A 20,787-nucleotide genomic window follows, 5' to 3' on the forward strand; every position below is an offset into this window, starting at 1 on the left:
TGTGTGTGTGTGTCCTTCCCACCTTGCCATGGCTAGCCGCATCATTGATGGGTCTGTTCTCCGTTTCTGTGGTGACCTTGGCAAGCTCGTTCTCAGAGCGGCGTAGCTGTCGCTCCAGGCAGGTGAGTGTGTGTTTGAGGGTGACCCTCTCCTGACTCAGTGTTGTCACACGCTCCGTCAGCTCAGAGTTCTCCTTCAACAACCTCTCCACCAGACCGGAGGAAGGCAATGAGGATGAGAAGGACTACAGAGAGAAAGCATAATTTTACATTTAAGGCATTTAGCCATTGTTCTTATCCAGAGCAACTTATGAGAACAAGAGTAGAGTAAGCGTATATTCCTAGATTAACAACATTACATGCAGCCAACATTATTATTATAATAATTATAATAATTAATAATAATTATTATAATTATGTGCAAGAGTCTGTGCCACAGCACCATGACAACAGATGTAACCGTTATTCCTGTAGTCAAAAATCTGTAAATAAGACACAAATGCACTATCAAAGATCTCTCCTTTTGCAGTGCTCATCTAACAGTAACTCCTTGTGCACCTGTTGGTTTTGTAGTGTGCTGCTGGCCTGGGCACTGTCAGTCTGGATGTTATTATGCAGATGCTTGGAAGATCTCGCCTGGTGTAGATGTGCTGTGGTCAGCCCAGACAGCCTCTGAGCAGCCATCTCTCTCTCCTCTCTTTCCAGCTCTGCCAGAGTGTGCTGCAGCTCCTTCATGCGCTGCTGGTCCTGCTGTCTCAACAACTCCAACTCACACTACAGACAGAAACATTCATCAGGTGGTGTGTATTTGACAGAGGTTCTATCTCTGAAATATGAACATTAATTATGGGAAAGCATCATACTCCAGGAATATCAAAACCAGCTTGATGATATCTTACCAGTTTGTTGTTGGTGCTCTCCTGTCGTCTCTCCCTCTCCATCTGCTCTTGTCTCTCTTTTCTCCTCTCCCTGTCCCACTGCTCCTCCCTCTCCCTCTCCTTGTCCTTCAGCAGTTGCAGCCTCTCCTTCAGCTCTGCGAGCTCCGCCCCTTGGCGTCTGGAACGCTCTCGCTCCACCTCTACAGCGCGGCTGGCTTCCTGTTTCTGCTCCTTCAGGGTCTCCATAGTTACACGATGCCGGGCCGAGGCCTCCTGCTCCCTCTGCGACTCCTCCTTCCTCCTCCTGTCCTCCTCTTCAGCTCTCCTCCTGCTCTGCAGTAGCTCAGCCCTCAGCCTGTCAGTCACAGCTGCAAGCTCCTCCCCCTGCCTTCGCTCCTGCTCTAGCTGGGTGCGCATGTCAGAGATGAACTTCCTATCCCTGGCTGCGTCAGCTTCCTGTCTGTGGCAGAGCTCGTCAAGTTGCCTGGAGCAACGGTCCCTCTCCTCCTCCAGCTTCCTCTGCGCATCAGCCAGCTGAGAGTTGGCGTCGGCAAAGCGAGAGTCCGCTTCAGTCCGGAGGCGCTCCAGCCGGTTTCTTTCTTGCAAACTGAGATCTTGTTGCCGGGCAGAACGTTGGCGTTCGTCTTCTAGGTCCTTATGGGTGTCGTCTAGGCGTTTCTCTAGCAGCACACTACGGGACTGTTCTATCTGTAGCTCACGTCTGAGGTTGCTGCAGGCCACTTTCTCCTGCTCCACTTGACCCTTCAGAGCCACGACCTCTGACCCCTGCTGTTCTAAAGATACTCGAACAGCCTGGGGAGGGGAGAGGAAGGTCATCTTTCAGAGTAGTAAAGGTAAACTTAAAACTTAAAGTACACTCTGGCTCCACGCTCTGGGCTCTTCACAATGTTTGATTTTTAAAACACCACTGTGGAAGCATGGTTTTTCTTAGACATGGCTAATACATCAAGTGCATTCATCCATTTGCATTTGTCTTACCTCTCTCCTCGCCTCCTCCTCTCTCTCCTTGCAGAGGGTGACAGCTCTCTCTTGCTCCAGTTGTTGCTGGAGCTCCTCGACTCTGGTCTGCTCCCTCCTCAATGCCTCCTCATCCTCTTCTGCAGCCAGCCTGGGAGAGGAATAAACACTATTAGAATTTTAAAATTACTTTTCAGGCATTTCTGCATTTTATAGTATTACTAGATAGCTTGCAGAGGAGCGTGACAGAAAAGATGGTGGAGAGACTAAGTACAATATGCGAGAAAGGTCATAAGCTGTAACATAAGCGGTAACACCAAAATGAACTGAGGCACCAAGATGCCCAACACAATGTAATAACACTGCATAATACATGTTTATTTCAATATTAGGGAGTTCAGCCTTTAAACAACTAGTCAGTCACATGAATTGATGTACAAGCTGACAACATATACCAGCCATTTGTCCATACAGGAAGAATTTCATGGGTCTTTGAAATAAAGCAAAATTTTCCATTCCTATACTTTTTAAATTAAACTTGCTAGGGACAAAATAAGCACCCCATTGCCTAGACTGCATGGTTTTAGCATATATAATAAAAAAAGATTGCGTCTTTGGCATTTGTCAAAATGCTGAGTCTTAAAGAATGTGATTGAGGACATACTGTGTGTCCAGTTCTTACATAGAATAACAGTTCGCAATTAGATTTGTGTCCGACATAAGGGGCAAAAAGGTGTGCATGTGTGCCATTATTCAGTGTGTGGGTATACCTGAGTGATTGTATTTTGTTCTTTTGCTCTTGCTGAGCGTTGTGGGCCGAGTTCAGCCTTTTCTGGCTCTCCTCCAGCTCCGCCCTCAGTTGGGTTTCAACCTGTCCCTCAATCTGTAGCTGCTCTCTCTGCCAATCACCATCACCTCTACAGTCAGTCTGGGGAAGAGAGAAGGAAGTGATCAGCACAGATACTCAATGGAACTGTGCAGCACATTCAGATATTAAGTGAAATATCTTTAAAAAATTGAAATAATCATACTTGCAATGATGTAAGCTAATATTGGGAAGAATGTACTTTCACTCCATTCTCATTTAATGGTCTGTTGACAGGGAAATGTGTAACCTGGTAACTTTTGTCAACCCTTTCTTGAAAACCACAGGGACTCACATGTGTATCTCTCTGTGCCATGCGACAGAGCAGCTCTCGGAGAGCAATCACAGTCTCCTGCAGCGCCCTCTTCTCCTGCTGCCAGCCCATTGGGGGGACGGAGGGCGATCTGTCAGTGCGGTCCAGTTGGTGGGTGCCATCATCTGACTGACACTGTGTCTGATCCAGTGAGAGGCGCTGTGAGTCCGAGACGTGAGGTTGGGACGAGGAAGTGGCACGACGCTGAGACAAAGTGAGAATTCTGCAGCTTTCCTGATATACTTTCTTCAACAGACCCTGCAGAAAGATGGAGAAACAGAGTAAGAACTGAGCCTATTTTTATATGAAATGATCACTCATTCCAACAGTGTGTGTGTGAGTGGAGCCTACCTGAAGCTCAGGTGACAGCAGGTCATCGCTGTAGCTCATACTGCCTGCAGCGCTGTCTGTGTTAGCTGTGGGGTTCATGCCTCGGCAGCGGAGGTACTCGACAAACTGAGCATCCAGCCTTTCAGTCTGTTCCAGCTCCACTCTCAGCCTCACACCCAACTCTGAACTCACATCTGAGATACAAGAGAAGGGAAGAGGAGTTAATGATCAATACTTTTTTGCTATATTTGTTATAACATACAGAACACAATAGTCATACAGCCGTCGGCAAAGACTCACTGCTGCCATATCCATCGCTGGCCCATTCCGGTGCTGACAAGGAAGAGGTGGAGCCGAGAGGAGATGGAGGCGCTGTTAGGTCAAGGGTTTCAGAGTCATGCACCTGGGAGGAAAAAAAAAAAATACGTACACTTTGAAAAAAGTATTTAAGCATTTTCAAAAACTGACTTATGAAAAAAACGAGTGAAAGCCTCTTACAGAACCTCCGACAAGGTAGCGTGCATGTAACTGTTTAGACCACGTACTTTGTCAACGTCCAGTGAGTCGAGCATGGACAGGTTGTCAGAGGGTGAGACGGAGCCTAAGGAGCGGCTGCTCTGAGAGGCTGGATCTGGGGTGATGGTCCTGGAGTGTGGTGGCTCCATCCTAACCCTGGGTGAGGTCTTGGCCTGGGGGAGATCCAGGCCTGTGCTGTTCAGAGCGCTGAGCTCAGAGAGACGAGAGCAGAGAACCGAGGTGTGGAACCCTTCCGGGATTCTATCCTCGGAACATTCCAGTCTCCTTAGAACCTCCGGCGAGCTCAGGGAGACTTCTTCACGAGAAACACACACGCTGTCCTCAAACCCTCTGTGAGAAATATCTGACACAGAAGAAGACATACTTAACATCATGAAGATATCATTTTTTATTGCCATGGTGTTCAAGAGCCAAGTCTCATTTCACTCCTTTATACCTGGACACTATCAAACTTCTATGCACGCATCAAGAGAGGAGAAGGCCCACACTCTCAAATGCTGATAAACAGTCTGGTTTATTTGACAGATCTTTCAACCATCAGGGCTTCATCAATGTCTTTTTATCTGCATTTGACAGTGTGGGCCTACTCTTGATGTGCAATTACACTAAGTCAACACACTACCAACAAGATAGAAGAAGAGCAAGTGTGTAAGGTTTCTCCCAGTTCTTCTTCCATGTATGTATACATAAGCTACAGTATGTTTGCTAATGGTTCAGTTACTTAAGTTGACTAGCAAGCCCAGAAACTAACATCACTCTATTCTTCAGGAGAAATTAAGGCTAATCAACAAGGGAGGCGATGCGATCACATTCAAATAAGCTGATAATTAATTGGGTATAATTAGGCAGTATGCGCCATGGGGCTGTGCAGAATCAATATTTGTTAAAATATAACAGCAAGAGTATGTGTGTGAGACCACATCAAGTACTCACCCTTCTGAGAGTATCCCTGGTTATGATGAGGTATGTCCTGCTGGTGGTAGCGCTGTCTGAGGTGGTGTAGTTCTCTTTGCTGATAGGCTAGTTCCTCTTCCTGTACAGCCAGGTCTTCCTGCAGGCCTCGAAGCTCCAACTTCAGACACTGGTTATTGGTCTCCAGGTCAGCGAGGGCACGGTCTTTGGTCTGACAGACATAGGAAAGTAAATTACATGCAATCCAAGTGTCGAGCCTATAATACCTTTTCCTGTGTTGCCATAAATCCAAGTCTCACAAAGTGCAATGCCTGAGATGAATCTCTAAAGACATTTTGTACTCCAGTTACATAGTCATACCTGTCCTTCCTCCTGTAGTTTCTCAGCTCTCTCTGTACTGGTACTAAGCCCCTCCTTCACCGCAGTCAGCTCCGCCCTCAGCGCCTGGTGCTCTGCCCCCAGTCTGACAAGCTCCGCCTCCCTCTGTCTCAAGGCAGCGTCTGCTTTAGCCAAGGTCACCTCAGCATGGGTCTGGGACAGAAAGAACCGTGTATTAGCAGTCACAATCAACATCGTCCCTTTCTTATCAACATTGTCACTTTCTTATTATGATGATATTTAAGAAAACCTTGCATTCACGCACCACATTTCATGCTTAATACTTTTCATTCTGTTGTTTCATATAGAAATACCTTCTGTTTGTACGACACAGCATCAGCAGATAAACTCAGTTCACCGTTTTGCAACGCAGCAGTTAATGTTCTAATGAGTACCACATGTTCTAGCTGAGTTCACAAACTTAATCTGATGCAAACTAAATCTGATGCAGTCTTTTACAACTACTAAAAACTGCTCTAGTATACTGTGATTAAGCTGGCTCCATTTGTACATTGCCAAAAGCAGCTATGAACTAGTAACACACACATAGACAGAATGCAGACACACCATAGTCCAACCAATGTATTATAGGCTGCACTGCGTTTTTTTTTTAAAGACCACAACTATTCCTTACCACATCCTGCTAACACGGCGTATATAAAAAGGAAAAATCAAAACATAAGTGCATTAGAGCTTGAAGAAGAGCCATCAAGACGTTTTCCCCCTACTTCCTCATTCTGAAGTCACTTCCTCTATGTGCGAGTAAGATTCTGGCGTCTCGGTGCCACAACACATCATCCCAGCCCCTCTCCTAACTATAGCCAGCTGTGGTCTGGCCTGCAGCCGCTGGCACAGCTGTATGCCTGCACTTACAGAGCACACACTGCTACACTTGCAAGCAAAACAGTGACAGCGAGTAATTTCAAGCTCTTTCCTCTGCGCGGACCAGATCTTGAGAATTAATGTTGATGTAATTATCTATCCATCTCCAGTCCGGATTAACGGTGAAAACAAACGAGAGCAAATATCGGTTGTGGGCCTAGTTATGCGTTTATGTGCATGGGTCCACAACAAATGTAACTTCCAAATGCAAGTCTGGTGTTGAATTTTCATCTTTTTGTAAACCTTATTTTGTCTCTTTACAGACCATGTAGGCCTAGCTGCCACTCACCAGCACTTCCTTTTGAGCCTCTTCTTGATTGGCTCCCTTTTCCTTGAGCTGAAGAGTTAGTTCCTGGATATGGGCTCGCTGCGAAGTCACTTCCTGTTTGAGACGTTCTATTTCCTCCTGGAGTTGCCCCTCCCTCTTCCTCAGTGCCTTACGTTCAGCAGAAAGCTCTCCCTTCACAGTCTCCAGGGTGTCAACCTCTGCCCTCCCCTCAGCAACCAGTTCCTCTATAGCTGCTACCTCGGCCCTTACATCTTGGACTTGTCTCTCAAGAGTGAGATTGGTTTCTCCAAGGACTTCCATTTCCCTTTTCATCTCTTCCTCCTTTGTTTTTAGAGTCTCCATCTCTCTCATATTCTCCTGTTCTTTCATTTGGAGTTCCATAACCAAGGAGCTGAGTTGGGCTTTCTCCCCACGCAGGGCATTCATCTCCAGGGCTTCAGCTTGCCAACGGTCCCTCTCCTCCTCAGACAGTTTACTCTTCTCCCTCTCCTCTTCCAGCTGCTCTGCATGGGCTTTGACCTCCTCCAGCTCAGCTTCTTTAAGCGTGAGGAGACCTCGGAGATCCTCTGCCTTCTCTCTCTCCTCTTTCAGCCTCTTCCCTAACTCCTCCCCATGTCCTCTGTACTCTTCCTCCTGGGTGAACAGTAATCGCTCCAGCGCCGCTTTCTCTGCCACCGCGGTCTCCAGCTCACTCAGTAGAGTGTCGAGACGAGAACGGAGGGAACGAGATGAGGCAGAGTGAGTCAGACGCAGTTCTTGCTTCAGGCTGTCTGGCCCTCCTCTCTTCTCTGGTTCTCGGACGGGATAGTGGTGAGGTTCAGGACTGGGGGAAGGGGAGGGATTAATGCTGTCACCATCCTGAGAGTCACTAACTTCATGGAGGGTGGGACCCAATGTGGCGAGTTCTGCCTGCAGCGTGCTGATGACCTCATGCAGACGCTCCTCTTCTTCCTGCCTGTCCTGGCGCAGCCTCATGATGTCAGAGTGGAGGTGTTCCACCTGAGAGCGCAGGTCCTCCAGCTCAGCCTCCAAAGCCTTTTGAGAGAGCAACAGAAAAAAAGAGAGAAACAGACACTGAAATATTTTGTCCTGGTCTTACTAAGGACACTTCCACACTGACTGCACCTATCCTCTGTGTGTGTGTATGTGTGTGACTGCACCTATCCTCAGTGTGTGTGTGTGTATGTGTGTGTCCTGACCATGTTGTCCCTGGTGTTCTCCAACTCCTGCTCCAGCCTTTGGATCTCCTGGTTGAGGTGGTCGATCTCCTGATTTTTCTCCTGGAGCAGCGCTGAGGGGAGGCTCTCCTCCTCCGTGTCCTCAACCTCCTTTCTTCCATCTCTCTCCTCCTCAAGTATGGTGAGGGTGGACACATTCTCCTACAGGCAGAATTAAAAAGGGAAAGATTAAAAAAAGAACGCTTTTCCACAATGTCATAAACTTTCCATCTTCACCTTCTGAAAATGTTTTTTTTTTTCAGTGATGAAGTGACTAAAATACATTAACATTTGGTATGAAGAGAAAGTAGTGCTCACCTTGAGGGTGGCAATCTGTTCTTGGAGCTGGCTAACATGAGCTGTATTCTGATTGGTCAGTAGCTCCAGCTGTAGTGTAAGGTGTTTTAACTCCACCTCTTTGATGCTCAAGTCCCCCTGTACCTGCTCCAGTTGGCCAACCAGGCCCTCCACCTAAGAGACATCAAATTATGAAACAAAATGAATGAAAACTATATTCCAAGTGCTATAATTGCAACATAGTTTATAGAATTACATAGAATTATAAACAGTCAGAGCTTTCAGAGACTACTAGTCCATCCATGTGGTGGCTTACAAAGGTGGATCAAGTCTGCATGGACATACACACACCTACCAAAAGATGGCACTGCAGCCAAAGGTCTGAAACAACAACCTCAATCAACCCAAATCATCTCAACTACATTTTAATGGGCCCCTGAAGGCCCCGGCATTAGTTGTTCATGTGCTGAAAAATTTTACACAGACCTCTTGCTCTTTGCTCTGCAGGCACCGCTGAGCAGAGTCCAGAGCATCTCTGAGCTGCTGGGTGGGGTCAGGCGTGTTGTCATGGTAACAGTGTCTGGTCTCATCCAGTTTGGACTGTAGGGCCGAGATCTGAAGCCTGTTAGACAACTGCTGCTGCTCCAGTGCCTGCTTATCCTGATAGAGAGGAGAGTGGGTGAGTTAGTACATGAATGAGAGAGAATTAAAGTGTGAGGGTGCACACGGACATCAAAAATGAAACGGTCTTGAAAAAGTCATTTTAAGTGTATATATTAGTGTGTGTTTGTTCTTACTTGTGTGAGCTCCTGCTCTCTCAGCTTCACTCTGTGGAGTTCTTGTTCAAGCTGACTGATAGATCTGTTACCCTCAGCACTGCTAAGCAACGCTTGCTCTAGCTCTCTGATTCTCCCAGCTAGTTTGTCAATCTCCTCATTGCGCTCTGCAACATCGCGCTGGGCTTGCTGATTGGCTGCAAGCAAGGAGGCATGGTCCTCTGTCTTGTCTTTGATGAGAGCTTGGAGACTCTCCACCTGCAGAGATGTACAGCAGACAGCGTTTTGGTTATCAAGGTTCTAGAGGTTTGAGTAGCACAGAGGGATTTGCCAAGAAAAGGCTCTATGATTGGCAGCTAAATAAGCCATTCCAGATCTGCAGCCATAGGTACTGAGCCACTGAAGTTAAGCCATTCCAGTGGTATTGAAATGAAGGAGGAAGGGTAGAAATGAAGTAAGGGAACAAAAAAAGGGGGATGGTGAAAAGGCAGGGCAGAACCTAAGACAAACAAAAGGTGCACATTTAAGTTCTAAAATGCATCTATTAATCTATGGATGATTGCACAGAAATTATGTTGCACAACACACACCATGCACAGGAGTCAGAGAAGCTATGAGAGTTATACTACAGTTAGATTCCATACCTGCAGAACCAAGTCCTCAATCTACAGCATTCCGTTCAGAGCAGGAACAAACACACAGCAAACGTCAAACAATGAACAATGCATTCAGCACTTGAACATCTAAATACTAAGCTGTATTCTTCAGTTAATTGGGTTACAATGCAACAACTAAGACATTAGATAAAGGCTTTGAACACCATCACAACAAACCACATCAAAAGTACAAACACTGCAAATGCTAAGTAGTTTCAGCATCTTTCTGTATCTAGAAACGGCTAGTTGAAACAGAAGTATTTTGTATGATATTATGGCATTAACCGATATGTTATTGTCCTACTTCTGGTAGGTCCCCATATGAAAGGATTCACATGTTATAATGAACATGAGTCTCAAGGTGAGAGAATATAATTGTCATGTGGGTGCCGTTCTGAAAAGGTTTAAACCTCCATGCTGTATAAAATTCCTATCAAATTGGTGAGCCTCACCCTCTGTCCTTTGTTATCCACACCGGTTTGACCTCTGGCTGTCTGTCTGAGCTGGGCCTCCAGCCTACCGATCTCCTGCTGGAACTCATCTCTCTCATGCTCACGCTCCACGGCCTGCTCCTGTACGCATAGGAAGACATTATGTGTGAGATAATACTGTCCGTTACATGAAACGTTAAGTACGTGGAACATTTGTCTTTGGCATTCTCAAATAAAACTAGAAAGAATGTGAGGTGAGAGGTGAGAGAATGGGAGATTGTTGTAATCTGAATGCACATTTGTTAAAACTCACATCTATAAACTGCCGGTTGTGTTTCAGCTGTTTCTCAAGTGCTTGGACATGCTGGTTGAGGTCCTCTGTGTGGGCCTTGTGGTGCAGCTCCGTCTCTAGGCCTTTGGTCTCCTGCTCTTCTAGTTCTGTCTCCAGAGCCCTCAGGCGCAGGGACAGAGAGCTGCGGTCCTTCTCTGCCTGCCGCTGCAAGTCCAGCCTCTCCTGGGCTAAATGCTCTGCCTCCTCCACGAGAGCTTAAAATATACCAGAGGAAGGTTAGGGTGATTGTTTCAGCAATGCAAATGCAAATGCAAATACATACACTTGGCAGAATTATAAGGGCAGACAAGACTTGGAAGAGGAGTTAATCACATGCAAACTACTATTACACATACAGTGCCTTTCTTCCTGAGAGGCCCTGAATGTGATATGCTCTACAACAGCTCTGATCTAAAATGTTTAAGAGGTAGAATAATGAAAACAAATGACACGGCACACATGACAAGAGCCTCTGCTGCAAATTACTGGTAATGGCAGTGTTATGAGCAGCAACACAGCACAGCAAACGTAATGCATATATTTATCCCCACCCCCTCACCACACACTCATACTCCACTCTGACCCACAAACCTGTGTCAGGCTCTACATTCAGCCAGTGGCCTACGGAGAGAAGACACACCTGAGCACAAACATTACATAAACCGCCTATGGTCTAGCTCACTTCACAGGTCATATGACATCATATACACATAAAGACACACACACTCAATTCACAACTGGCTAGGCATTTCCCAGTCTCTCTTTCACCACTTACGCCATCTGTTTCTCACACTTTGTGCACCATTCTTGTTTTTGCTTACCTTTCTCCCTCTCCCCCAGCCCAGCAGTGAGATGGTCCTTCTGGCGCAGGAGAATTGTGTGCTCCTCGCTGAGCTCCTGGTGCTGCACCCTGAGGCTGTCCAGCTCCACGGTGAGGCCCTGCATCTGGTGCAACTTCACCCTGAGGTCCTCCAGCTCCTCCACCAGCCTTTCTTCTTGCGCCTCCTTCTGCTGCAGAGACTCCTCCAATACTGCTTTTTCAGTCACATAGCCCTCCAGCAGTCCTGAACACATTATGGAAATGCAAAGAGTTAATGTGGTAAAAAAGGGAAGATATAACATGTTGAAATTCTCACACCCACCATCACAAATGACAGAGTTCAATGTTTAGCCTTCAAAGCCAGTGTCGAAATGGAACATAAGCAGAAGAGGAGCGAGTGTTTACGGTCAGTGGATTAACTGGCTTGGCAGCCAATGGAGGGTGGTAAAGTTCAGTAGAGCCAATGAGGATGCACTGCTCACCCTCAGCCTTGTGGAGTTCCAGCTGGAGTTGGCTCTTTAGCTCCGCCTCCTGGTCAAGCTGCTCCAATAGGAGCTTGTGCTGCTCGAGAAGTTGGGCGGAGTCTTCTCTGCCCTGAGAGAACCTTTCCTCCAGAGAGAGGTGGACGTCATGAGTCTGCTCCAACTAGAGAGAAAGTGAGCAAGAAAGCCAGGATTATCATAAAGATAACAATTCTATACAACACATCAAAATTTGATCAGATTTGAGAGAAGGTTCTTGATGTGTGTTACCTTTCTCACTGTGTACATTTTTGTGAATGCATGTCTGGGAGTGTGTGTGTGTCTGAGCATGCGTTACCTGTGTGTTGGCCTGGTTGAGCAGCTCCAGGAGTGTGTCTACCGTGTGGCGCAGTCTGCTGCAGGCACTCAGCGCTGCGTCCTCTCCTCCAGGATGGATCTGTGTGTCTGAAACCAGCAGGCTCTCACAGAGCAGCTGGGTCAGCTCCATGTCCTCTGATGACAAATCTGTGACTGAAATACCTATGGAAGAGAGCAAATCAAAATTAATCCTTGTGTTGATATCAATACTTAATGTTGTTCAAATCAAAATAACCCCCTTTGGTCTCTAATAAAGTATAAAAATCTGATGAGTTCATCAGTATTTGGGGATCTACATCTTGCATCGAGTCTTTGTAACCCCAATAAAAAAAAAAAAAACCTAGGAACTAGACTGAGTCAAAAGAACCACAGCTCTCTGTATTAAAGCCTATCATATCCTTAAACTTAAGTCTGAATCAGGAGTTACTCGACCTGACTCTAGTGCGTCTTTGTTCCCTGCTGAGCTCTTCTGATTGGTCAGCTGCTCAGACTTCCTGGCTCTGATATTGATCCTCTGGCCAATCAGCTCCTCTGTTGCGACAGTGCTGCGGAGCATCTCAATCAGCACCTTCCTCAGCTTGTCATTGGCCTGGTGCAGCTCACGTCTGGGAGAACACAAGTCAAGCATAAGATATACACACACAAGCCAAAGAACATGACCAGGGTGAGAAACGAAATCTTTGCTCCATCTGACACGGTGGCAAGTGAATCCAAACATTCTATCGTCAAAAAGAGATGTGAGATAGATAAATTACTACCCCATAAAGCTGTAACCACCTTTGTGTGTTTTAGAGGTGAAAGGTTATGACTAGAGGTTATGACTAAAGTTTACATTTCATGTCCAAAAAATGACTGTTAAATGCAATTTCATGACATGCAGTCCACTTCAGTACCAACAACACTTTTGTCAGGGCAGGAGATACACTTGGAAATTTCTCAGTACTCACTAATAAAGCAGTTACTGTTCTTTGGATTTGTTGGGCAGAGTGGATCTGCCAGACCTCTAACGCACCTGCCAAGTGGCTGGTGGAATTGACAAACTTATCAGCCACTTGCTAAAATTTACCAGATTTCAGCTGATGGCTGCTGTTTATTTCTCACCCTGAAAATAACAAATTTATTAACTTACTTTTAACACTTATAAAATAAATCTGGCCATAGCTGTAATACAGCTGAAAACATGCACACTGAACATTGCTTACCTTTCTTCTTTAGCAGTCTGCAGGTCCTCAGTGAGCATCTTGAGAAGGTTCCCTCCCTCCTGACTCTCTCTCTCTCTGCGTTGGAGGAGGGTGTCCAGGGTCTCCATCTCAGCACGCTTCCCCTCCAACTCCCCCTGCAGACAGCCCACCTCTGCTCGCAGCTAGACAGAGAGACAGATATTATTAGTCATACTAACACATAAGACAAAACTAACAATAATAACTTCTTGTCTCCCACCTGTGCTTCTACTTGCTTAAAATGTACCTGTATGTGCAACGGTGCGCCAGAGAAGAGAGAAACAAGAGACAGAAACCCAGTCATGGCAAGAATTTCAAACCCAAGTCAATGAATACCTCAATGAATGGCTCAGAGCCAGCTTGTTCTCCGTTTGGTCAAAAAGCATCACGCTGTTTCAGTCACAAGAGAATAACAAAACCACATGGCCACAAACATCCTATCAGAGCCAAGAGTCACTCCCTTGTGTATGGCAAGTGAGACGGCTCTGTGTCCTACATACACAAGGGAATCACATTTGTATCAAAAACAGATGTTGATCCTCGCAGAGAACATGCACTCTATCCAGAGACATAACATTAACCAAAATACATCAAACACCGTCCGACAAAAACACTCTCCGCATCTTACAGAAAGTGCCGAACACACGCGCTTAATGTAATCATCCGGCATCCTTGGCAGCAGCACTCCACCTAAGCGCCAAGTCTGTGTGGGAGTGAGGCAAGTCAACTGCTGAATGCACTGCTGCACTTTCTCTCTTTAGCGCCTTTATCAGCATTTTCTTCCGAACCTGCCCTAATTTTTCTTACCTTTCCTTCCTCGAGCATTTCGTTCTCTCCCTCTCTTTCCACCATCTCTTCCCTCTCTTTTTCCCTCTACCTCCCTCTCCCTCCAACCAAACAGGTCTCATCCAGCCACCTGCCCCAACACAACAATGCTGTTGCCCAGGCAACAGACCTCCTCCCACCCCCTCTTAAGCTTCTCTTTCCTTAGCTCATGGAGGGTGAGAGTGTGTGTGTGTGTTGCTGTGTGTATATAACGGGAGTTAATATCTCACAGCTAAGAGCCAAGCTGGGCAGGTGCCATGGAGACAAAAATATACACATGGGGGGTGATGATGCTAATTGTTAGACAGGATTTATTAGGGGACATACAGTACTAACCAGTAGTATGGCCAGATGTACAGTGTAAAGGTATAGGACTGCAGAAGTCATACATTTATAAATTTTGCCATAATGTAGCCAAAAACAACATTTTTGTAAACAGAAATCTGGGCTTCAGGAAGTATAGCAGTTACCTTGGTAATAACTGAGGGGATCCAAGTAAACAATTAACATAAAAGTTCCAGTATGCTTCGAATCACCACAACAACCAACAAACTATAACAAGCCTAGGCAGTTTCGCTCCAATGAACAGCCTACAGCAAAATGAGAGAACAGATGAATGCAAGACACAAATGACTGGATGGATAGACAAATGAGTGTATGAGTGTGCACAAAAATTAAATGCCATCATGCATTGAGATTACAGATTATCCTGCCAACTGAAGTGTGTATTACTGTCTCCCTCATCCAAGAGAGCATCAACACACACCACACATACACACATGCATGCACAGGATTAGTATGGTGATTAATGGATAGGATAATCTCTTTTAGAAGATGCAGTCGATTGCAAGGAAAGAGGAATCTGTAGCCTATGGATGAGATTTGTCAGCGACATTATTCTTCTTCTTTCTTTACTGTTAATCTTCTCTTCCTTACTGGCCTTCAGTTTCTCCATCACTCCCATCATCTCACCCATTTCAACACTGTTTAATTTTGTATTCCAAATCACACACCTTCTTCTGAGACCTGTCAAGTCTTGCCCATGGAATAAGTGAAGATGCATGTGCCACCCAATTCAAATTTTCATTCTACGCTAATAAAGTTTGTCTCTCACCCTCACACATACACACACACACACATTCCATGCTTGAAAACAGTGGACAGGGTAGAAACCGTGTGTGTGTGTGTGTGTGTAGTACCTGGGCCACCACAGCATCTAGCTGTTGCAGCTGGGCAGTGAGCTGGCTCATTTTGTCCGTGTAGCTGCGCTCCTTCTCCTCGTGCCCTGAGTTGAAGCTCCGCCTCTGCTCCTCAAGCTCCGCCTCCTTCTGCTCTTCAAACTCCACCTTCAAGGGTAGCAGCAACGTGGGTACATGAGTTAAGAGGTTCAGATCGTCGCCTTAAAAAACCTCCAGTATGTTTCTTTGTTCCCCAGCTACAAAGATCCCAGGCCATGGGCTGATGGCGGACTACTGGCTTGCTCATTTCAGATGGCCAAATGCTAAACGTCTGAAAAGAGTACCTTCAGCCTTAAAACCTTCTGCATCAGAGGATAAAAAGCTTAGATCCATCGCATTTATCCACTGTTCACATGGCAGCACCACAAATACACACAACCCAGAAGCACACAGATGGAGAAACACACACAGAAAAGGATGCTTCTATATGATGGTGGGATTATGTGAATAAAGCTCCAATGGGACAGGGTCCAAGAGCATGAACTATCCCTGGGAATGAACTGGTGCTGCTGGAGCTTAGAGGGGGCAATGTCATGACACACACACACACACACACACATCACAGCCCTCAATAATCCACAGCTATTACATAATGATGTTTGGAACATGCACTCAGAGACCCATAAATATACAATTTAAAATGAGCTGGGAGAGATCAGTTTGATAAATATCCTAAATTGATTATATGAAGACAACTTGGCTGATAAGTATCCTTAATTGATTATATGATGACAAATTGGCTGTCTAAAAGATGTTTAAAATTTTAAGGCCTTTAGGCAGGGGATGCCTCAAACTATCCCCATCGCCTCCTTTTTACCCTCACTCTGCCCAGCATCTTCTCCTTTACCTTCAGTTGATTAATCCTATCCTGCAGCCTCTCCTCTGATTTGACTTTGAGGAGCTCCACCTCTTCTAGGAAGTGCAGACGTTGCCTTGACGACTCCTCTTCAAGCTCCCTGCGACACGCCTCCAATTCTCGTGCAGAGATACCCTTTAACTCCTACAGCAGGACACACGCCATGTATTCGTTACATACCACAATATGCAATTCATCACATGCTCACACCCAACAAAATAATCCAAATAAATACTCTACGCCCCTACATACAAATAAACCATTATGATGGATGAACAATGACCCTGTGTAATCCCTTCTCTAATGGGCTGTAAGAGCCCGGGAGACAAGCCCTCTAGTGAGCATGGGATGTTCCCTCTGTGACAGACACAGCCCTACACAGCTGCCCCTCCAACCCCTCCAAAAATACACACACACACACAGACAGAGCGTGATGCCCACTCATGTATGACACACACCTGTAACTGGAGTTGGTGCTGTTCAGTGAGTTGCTCTTTCTCAGTGCTATAGGTATGTGTGAGCTCCTGAAGAGCAGTGCCATGTTGTTGCTCTAGCTCCAGAACCTGAGAGAGCAGACAGGATGAAAAGGCAAATCAACTTTTGTTGACCCTGAGATTAAGATTATCAAACCAAAAAATGGAAACCAAAATGGAAATTATAAGCTTTTTGTGCATGTACAAAACACTTGTTTCATGATATGATGGCCATGGAAACTTGTTGGGTTCGAAATGATCTAACCACGGAATTACAATGCAGTCACATAGCAAACAACCCATCACTAAGATCTGCATTCAATGTCTAGCCTTTAAAGACAGAGAATTTTATTGGGCAGTTAACAGACAAACCCTGCAAAAGTTTCATTAATGTCTGCCATGTCCAACACATCATAAGGCAACTCAATTGTAGTCGAGAGGTTTTTCTATCATGACTAGATATACACTGTGTTAGTCAATTCTTGCTTCTGGTCAACAGCATCATAGAAATTCACCATTTTCACTTTCAAACTACTACACAGTATTTAAATGTGTTCACGCTGCACTCGCATAATAGCTAGTCTCCTCATGATGAGATGCTTCAGCTCACTTAAGTCAAGAGAAAGGTTAACTAGGTGGACGGTGGGATGACTGGGTGAGTACCTGTTTCTTAAGAGTCTCTAGAGCCTTGCAGTGTTCAGCATCTAAGGCCACTTTCTGAGCAGACAGCTCTGTCTATAAGAACAAAACATGAAGAAAATAGAAATTCACTTTTATGACACTGTAAGTTGGCATTAACAATATGATAAATCTCCTCATTGCATTCTCTCAAGTCAAAAGTTTACAGTATAAACTCACATTTTAAATTGATATTAACTGTATGCCAGAGGCTAGCTTGGGGTTGATTACACGTGTTCCTTTCTCACCTGGTGAACATGGCTGAGCTCAGCTGCCATGGCACTAAACTTCTCCATGTGCACTTGTGCCAACTCCTTCCTTAGTTCCTCTCTGATGGACAGCTGCTCTGCATGGTGACGCTCCATTATCTGCCTGTGCTCAACCTTCTGGCGATTCACTTCATGACGATGCCTCTCTTCAAGCTGCACCATTTCATCACGCAGAGTCTGAGATATAAACAGACAACAGTAGTGAAATGTGTGCAAGGACTTAGAAACTAAGCAATCTAACCAATGACAGAATTGTGTATTTCTAATGAATTTCAAACATTATCCAGATAAGCCACAGCATGTAAGGTTTTACTGACAATGGACCAAGTGTCATCACTTTGCAGCTCCTTACTTGGACTTCCTTCAGATAGGTGGCCTCCAAAGTGTCCATGTTACCCAGCATTCTCCTCTCCAGTTCATCCCTCTCTTCCTGGTGCTTGCGAGCCAACTCTGCCTCTAGAGCCTCCAGCTGAGCCTGATTGGTCTCCTGAAAGACGGCCTCCCGACTGTCAAGCTCTGCCTTTCGTTTGGAATCAAAGGCCGCTTCCAAGGCAACAAGCTCAGCTTTGTGCTTGGAGTCGAGCTCAATTGCCATAGCAGCAAGCTGATCTCTGTGACTGGCATTGAGTGAATCTAGTTGTGCTTTGTATTTGGCACTGAGTGTATCCATCTCTTGGGAGTGTTTGTTCAGTAGTGCTGCTCTCTCGCATTCCAGCTCAGCCTGATGTTTGTCCCTCAGATCCCCCAGAGAGATTTCATCCCTCTGGGCCAAACACTGCTGCAACGCTGCCTTCTCCTCCTGGAACCTACACACACACACACACACACACACACACAATCATTTCAACTTTCAAAATACCTCAAACACTATAAAATACTCAAAACCCTTAAAAACCCAATGGTCTTCAAGCAGAAATTAGAAGCACTGGAGAAGATCACACAGCTTCGTTTTGGTTGTCAGAAGTTGTCAAGATCAAAGAAATCCTATGCCATCAGTGTGCCAAAGTATAAAGAGACTTAGGGTTGTGCACGGCATTTGTTTCTCACACCCTAATGCATAAAATAAATATCATAGCAGACAGGAGTGTGTTTTCTATAGTTTATCAATGCCTATACACGGCACCTCTTTGGGTGTACATTCTATCTTTGATAATCTAGTATTTTATGGACAGTCATGTTTTCATACCTATATTAGCCATCTAGAATTACTGAAAAATTAAGATGTTTAATACAAGTAAATATAACTTGGGTTGCAGGGTCTTAATAGCCGCTGAAAAACCCTCAACCTCCAGCTGCCACACAGACTTCATGGTCTTGAACCCAGCTAGATCTCACCTCTCTTGGGCTTGGCGTAGACGCTCCTCACCCTGCTCCTGGAGGAGAGCAGTGAGCTCCTTGACTTCAGCTGCCATGCAGCTCTTTGCCCCTTGCAGCTCACCGTCATACTGGACTTCCAGTCTCTGTCTCACTAGTAGGACCTGGGGGCCTGAAAGACAAAGGAATAATTAAATTAATTCAATTTCCAACACACATCTGATTCGGAGCTATAATGGGAATAGTGAATTGACATTCTACTGGCAACCGGTGTGAATCCTGTAGCCCTTTTGGATGTGCAAAATAATCTTACTCTGATCATTGTCCAGTGAAGCCTGTAGAGACTTCAACTTCTCCCTCTCTTCCTGGAGTTCTTTTTGGAGGAGTCTCCTCTCCTCCTCCATTCCTCTCTCTAGGTCTCCCCTCAGGGAGAGTTGAGCTTCTTGCTTCTCCTGGAGCTCCTCTCTCAGGCTCTGCACCTCCTCCTGGCTCCTCAGAGTCAGCTCCTCTTGCACGCACTGTCTCTCCTTTTTCTGAGCCTCCTCCAGCTGAACACGCAGCTCCTCTGCAAACTCCTGTTTCATCTGCAGCAATTGGTGGAGCCGAGTAAATCCCATGTTTTATGGCGAATACCATGTTATTCTTAAATGTTTTTTTTCTTTTCCATGTATGAGATTTCACCTTGCAATGAGAGTATGCGGGGGTCAGTGCACATGTTTATTTACCTGTTGTGTGTTCCTCTGCAGTTCTGCATCGTGCTGTTTACTCAAGGCAGACAGTCTGTTCTCCAGGGTTTGGATGATGGTCATTCTTGTTTGCAGCTCCTCAGTGTGACACCACATCCTCTGCTCAACCTCCACCTAAATAGAATCACCACAGTCATCACCTTCAGTGACATAATTTTAACAACCTAGAATTATGTGGCCCATAAATTTAGTGTGTAATTTAGTGTGTGGATGTTCTGTATCCACGTGCAAGACTGCAAAATTTTAAATATTTTCTTACCTCAACCTGCCTCGCTGCCTCCAAATGAACCCGCGTTAGCTCTGGGCAAAGAGATTGAGTTTGCTTAGCAACATCTCAATACCAAATGTCATACAGTTGTGATTCATTAAGGAGTATACGTATGTAGTACCTCGTATGTGACTGTCAGAGAGTCTGGCTCTGAGTTGCTCCAGCTCCAAGGCATGACGAGTCTTCAGCTCCTGCAGGTCTTCATAGTAACGGTCTGTGAGGTCGGAGCGTACCTAATGCACAAGTGATAATGTAAAATAAGCAAATGAGAAAGTGAGGTCACGTGTCTGCCAGGAACCTCTCTTTATGGTGCTAGCTTATTTTTCTCTTTTTTTTTATTTTTAGAAAGGAAAGAATGGGCTATTGCACCTTCCTGACACCAAGTGATTTGAAAAAAGGGCTGAGCATGTTTTAGTGTTCATGGCACCAAGTACAAAAAGTTACAAATATTTAAACTTTTAGCAAAAGAGCGCCACACTTCTAATGGGTTTTTAAAGGTGCTTAGTAACAACAAGAGCTAAAAACAGCACCCCCCGAAACATCTGTTTATCCCCACTCGCTTAAAAAAAAAGAAAAGAAAAGATAAGTCACAGTGGACACAGAGACTAAGCTATTAAGGAGTGAAGGACAGATAGAGTATGTATCTGACCTGGAGCAGCTCTTCCTTATAGGAGAGAGTCATAGAAGAGCGTAGGTTGGCCAGCTCCACTGTGTGTCTCTCCTCCAGCTGCAAACGCAAAGCATCCAGCTCTTCCTGAAAGTACAGCAAGAGACATAATACAACAGGTAAGACACCTAGTAATGAGGATCACAAGAACAGTGCTGCCAAAATATGCAGCAAAAATATATGTAATGCAAGCACAAAAACAAAAATCTTTTTCCCTCTCATTCCGTCTTTCCAAATCAGAAAATATGAACAATGAGATCTTAACAACTGGGCAGTTAGAATACCACAAATATATCCGGTGACAGCAGGTGTCTCCAAAATGTCTTTAGTTATATGTGTGGGTGTCTTAGTTCAAGTACGTGTGAAGTTACCTTGTGTTTCTCCAGTTTGAGCGTGATATCAGCAAGTACATAATTTTTCTCCTCTTCACCTTGGCCTTCAGACATGGAACTGAAACAGAGACCAAAGCCATTGATTTTCAAAAGAACCTTGTGTGAAGTGTGCA

The 20,787-nt window shown here is 45.3% G+C and overlaps 1 protein-coding gene across 2 annotated transcripts in view; it reads right to left on the reverse strand.

The window, feature by feature from the left end:
* Positions 1-20,787, reverse strand: part of pcnt (pericentrin) — a 38,775-nt gene that overhangs the window by 4,048 nt on the left and 13,940 nt on the right. Inside the window, exons 19-55 of one of the 2 annotated variants that reach the window (XM_078289430.1) lie at positions 20,654-20,732; positions 20,265-20,369; positions 19,737-19,848; positions 19,607-19,647; positions 19,327-19,461; positions 18,915-19,185; positions 18,623-18,773; positions 17,640-18,093; positions 17,267-17,464; positions 17,004-17,075; positions 16,326-16,430; positions 15,859-16,011; positions 14,973-15,119; positions 12,931-13,091; positions 12,161-12,333; positions 11,709-11,881; positions 11,372-11,534; positions 10,891-11,133; positions 10,052-10,284; positions 9,760-9,879; positions 9,296-9,316; positions 8,673-8,909; positions 8,362-8,535; positions 7,897-8,049; positions 7,561-7,740; positions 6,362-7,396; positions 5,173-5,343; positions 4,834-5,023; positions 3,909-4,243; positions 3,664-3,766; positions 3,385-3,557; positions 3,016-3,291; positions 2,626-2,783; positions 1,877-2,006; positions 899-1,690; positions 558-773; positions 23-244 (exon numbers count right to left, since the gene is read on the reverse strand). In XM_078289430.1, coding sequence (XP_078145556.1) covers positions 23-244; positions 558-773; positions 899-1,690; positions 1,877-2,006; positions 2,626-2,783; positions 3,016-3,291; positions 3,385-3,557; positions 3,664-3,766; positions 3,909-4,243; positions 4,834-5,023; positions 5,173-5,343; positions 6,362-7,396; positions 7,561-7,740; positions 7,897-8,049; positions 8,362-8,535; positions 8,673-8,909; positions 9,296-9,316; positions 9,760-9,879; positions 10,052-10,284; positions 10,891-11,133; positions 11,372-11,534; positions 11,709-11,881; positions 12,161-12,333; positions 12,931-13,091; positions 14,973-15,119; positions 15,859-16,011; positions 16,326-16,430; positions 17,004-17,075; positions 17,267-17,464; positions 17,640-18,093; positions 18,623-18,773; positions 18,915-19,185; positions 19,327-19,461; positions 19,607-19,647; positions 19,737-19,848; positions 20,265-20,369; positions 20,654-20,732 — 7,855 coding nt within the window. Of the gene's footprint in view, positions 1-22; positions 245-557; positions 774-898; positions 1,691-1,876; positions 2,007-2,625; positions 2,784-3,015; positions 3,292-3,384; positions 3,558-3,663; positions 3,767-3,908; positions 4,244-4,833; positions 5,024-5,172; positions 5,344-6,361; positions 7,397-7,560; positions 7,741-7,896; positions 8,050-8,361; positions 8,536-8,672; positions 8,910-9,295; positions 9,317-9,759; positions 9,880-10,051; positions 10,285-10,890; positions 11,134-11,371; positions 11,535-11,708; positions 11,891-12,160; positions 12,334-12,930; positions 13,092-14,972; positions 15,120-15,858; positions 16,012-16,325; positions 16,431-17,003; positions 17,076-17,266; positions 17,465-17,639; positions 18,094-18,622; positions 18,774-18,914; positions 19,186-19,326; positions 19,462-19,606; positions 19,648-19,736; positions 19,849-20,264; positions 20,370-20,653; positions 20,733-20,787 lie in introns of both variants that reach the window. The other variant, XM_078289429.1, reaches the window with a different exon arrangement.

The sequence above is a fragment of the Centroberyx gerrardi genome, chromosome 17, assembly GCF_048128805.1.
Source record: "Centroberyx gerrardi isolate f3 chromosome 17, fCenGer3.hap1.cur.20231027, whole genome shotgun sequence".
NCBI lineage: Eukaryota > Metazoa > Chordata > Actinopteri > Beryciformes > Berycidae > Centroberyx > Centroberyx gerrardi.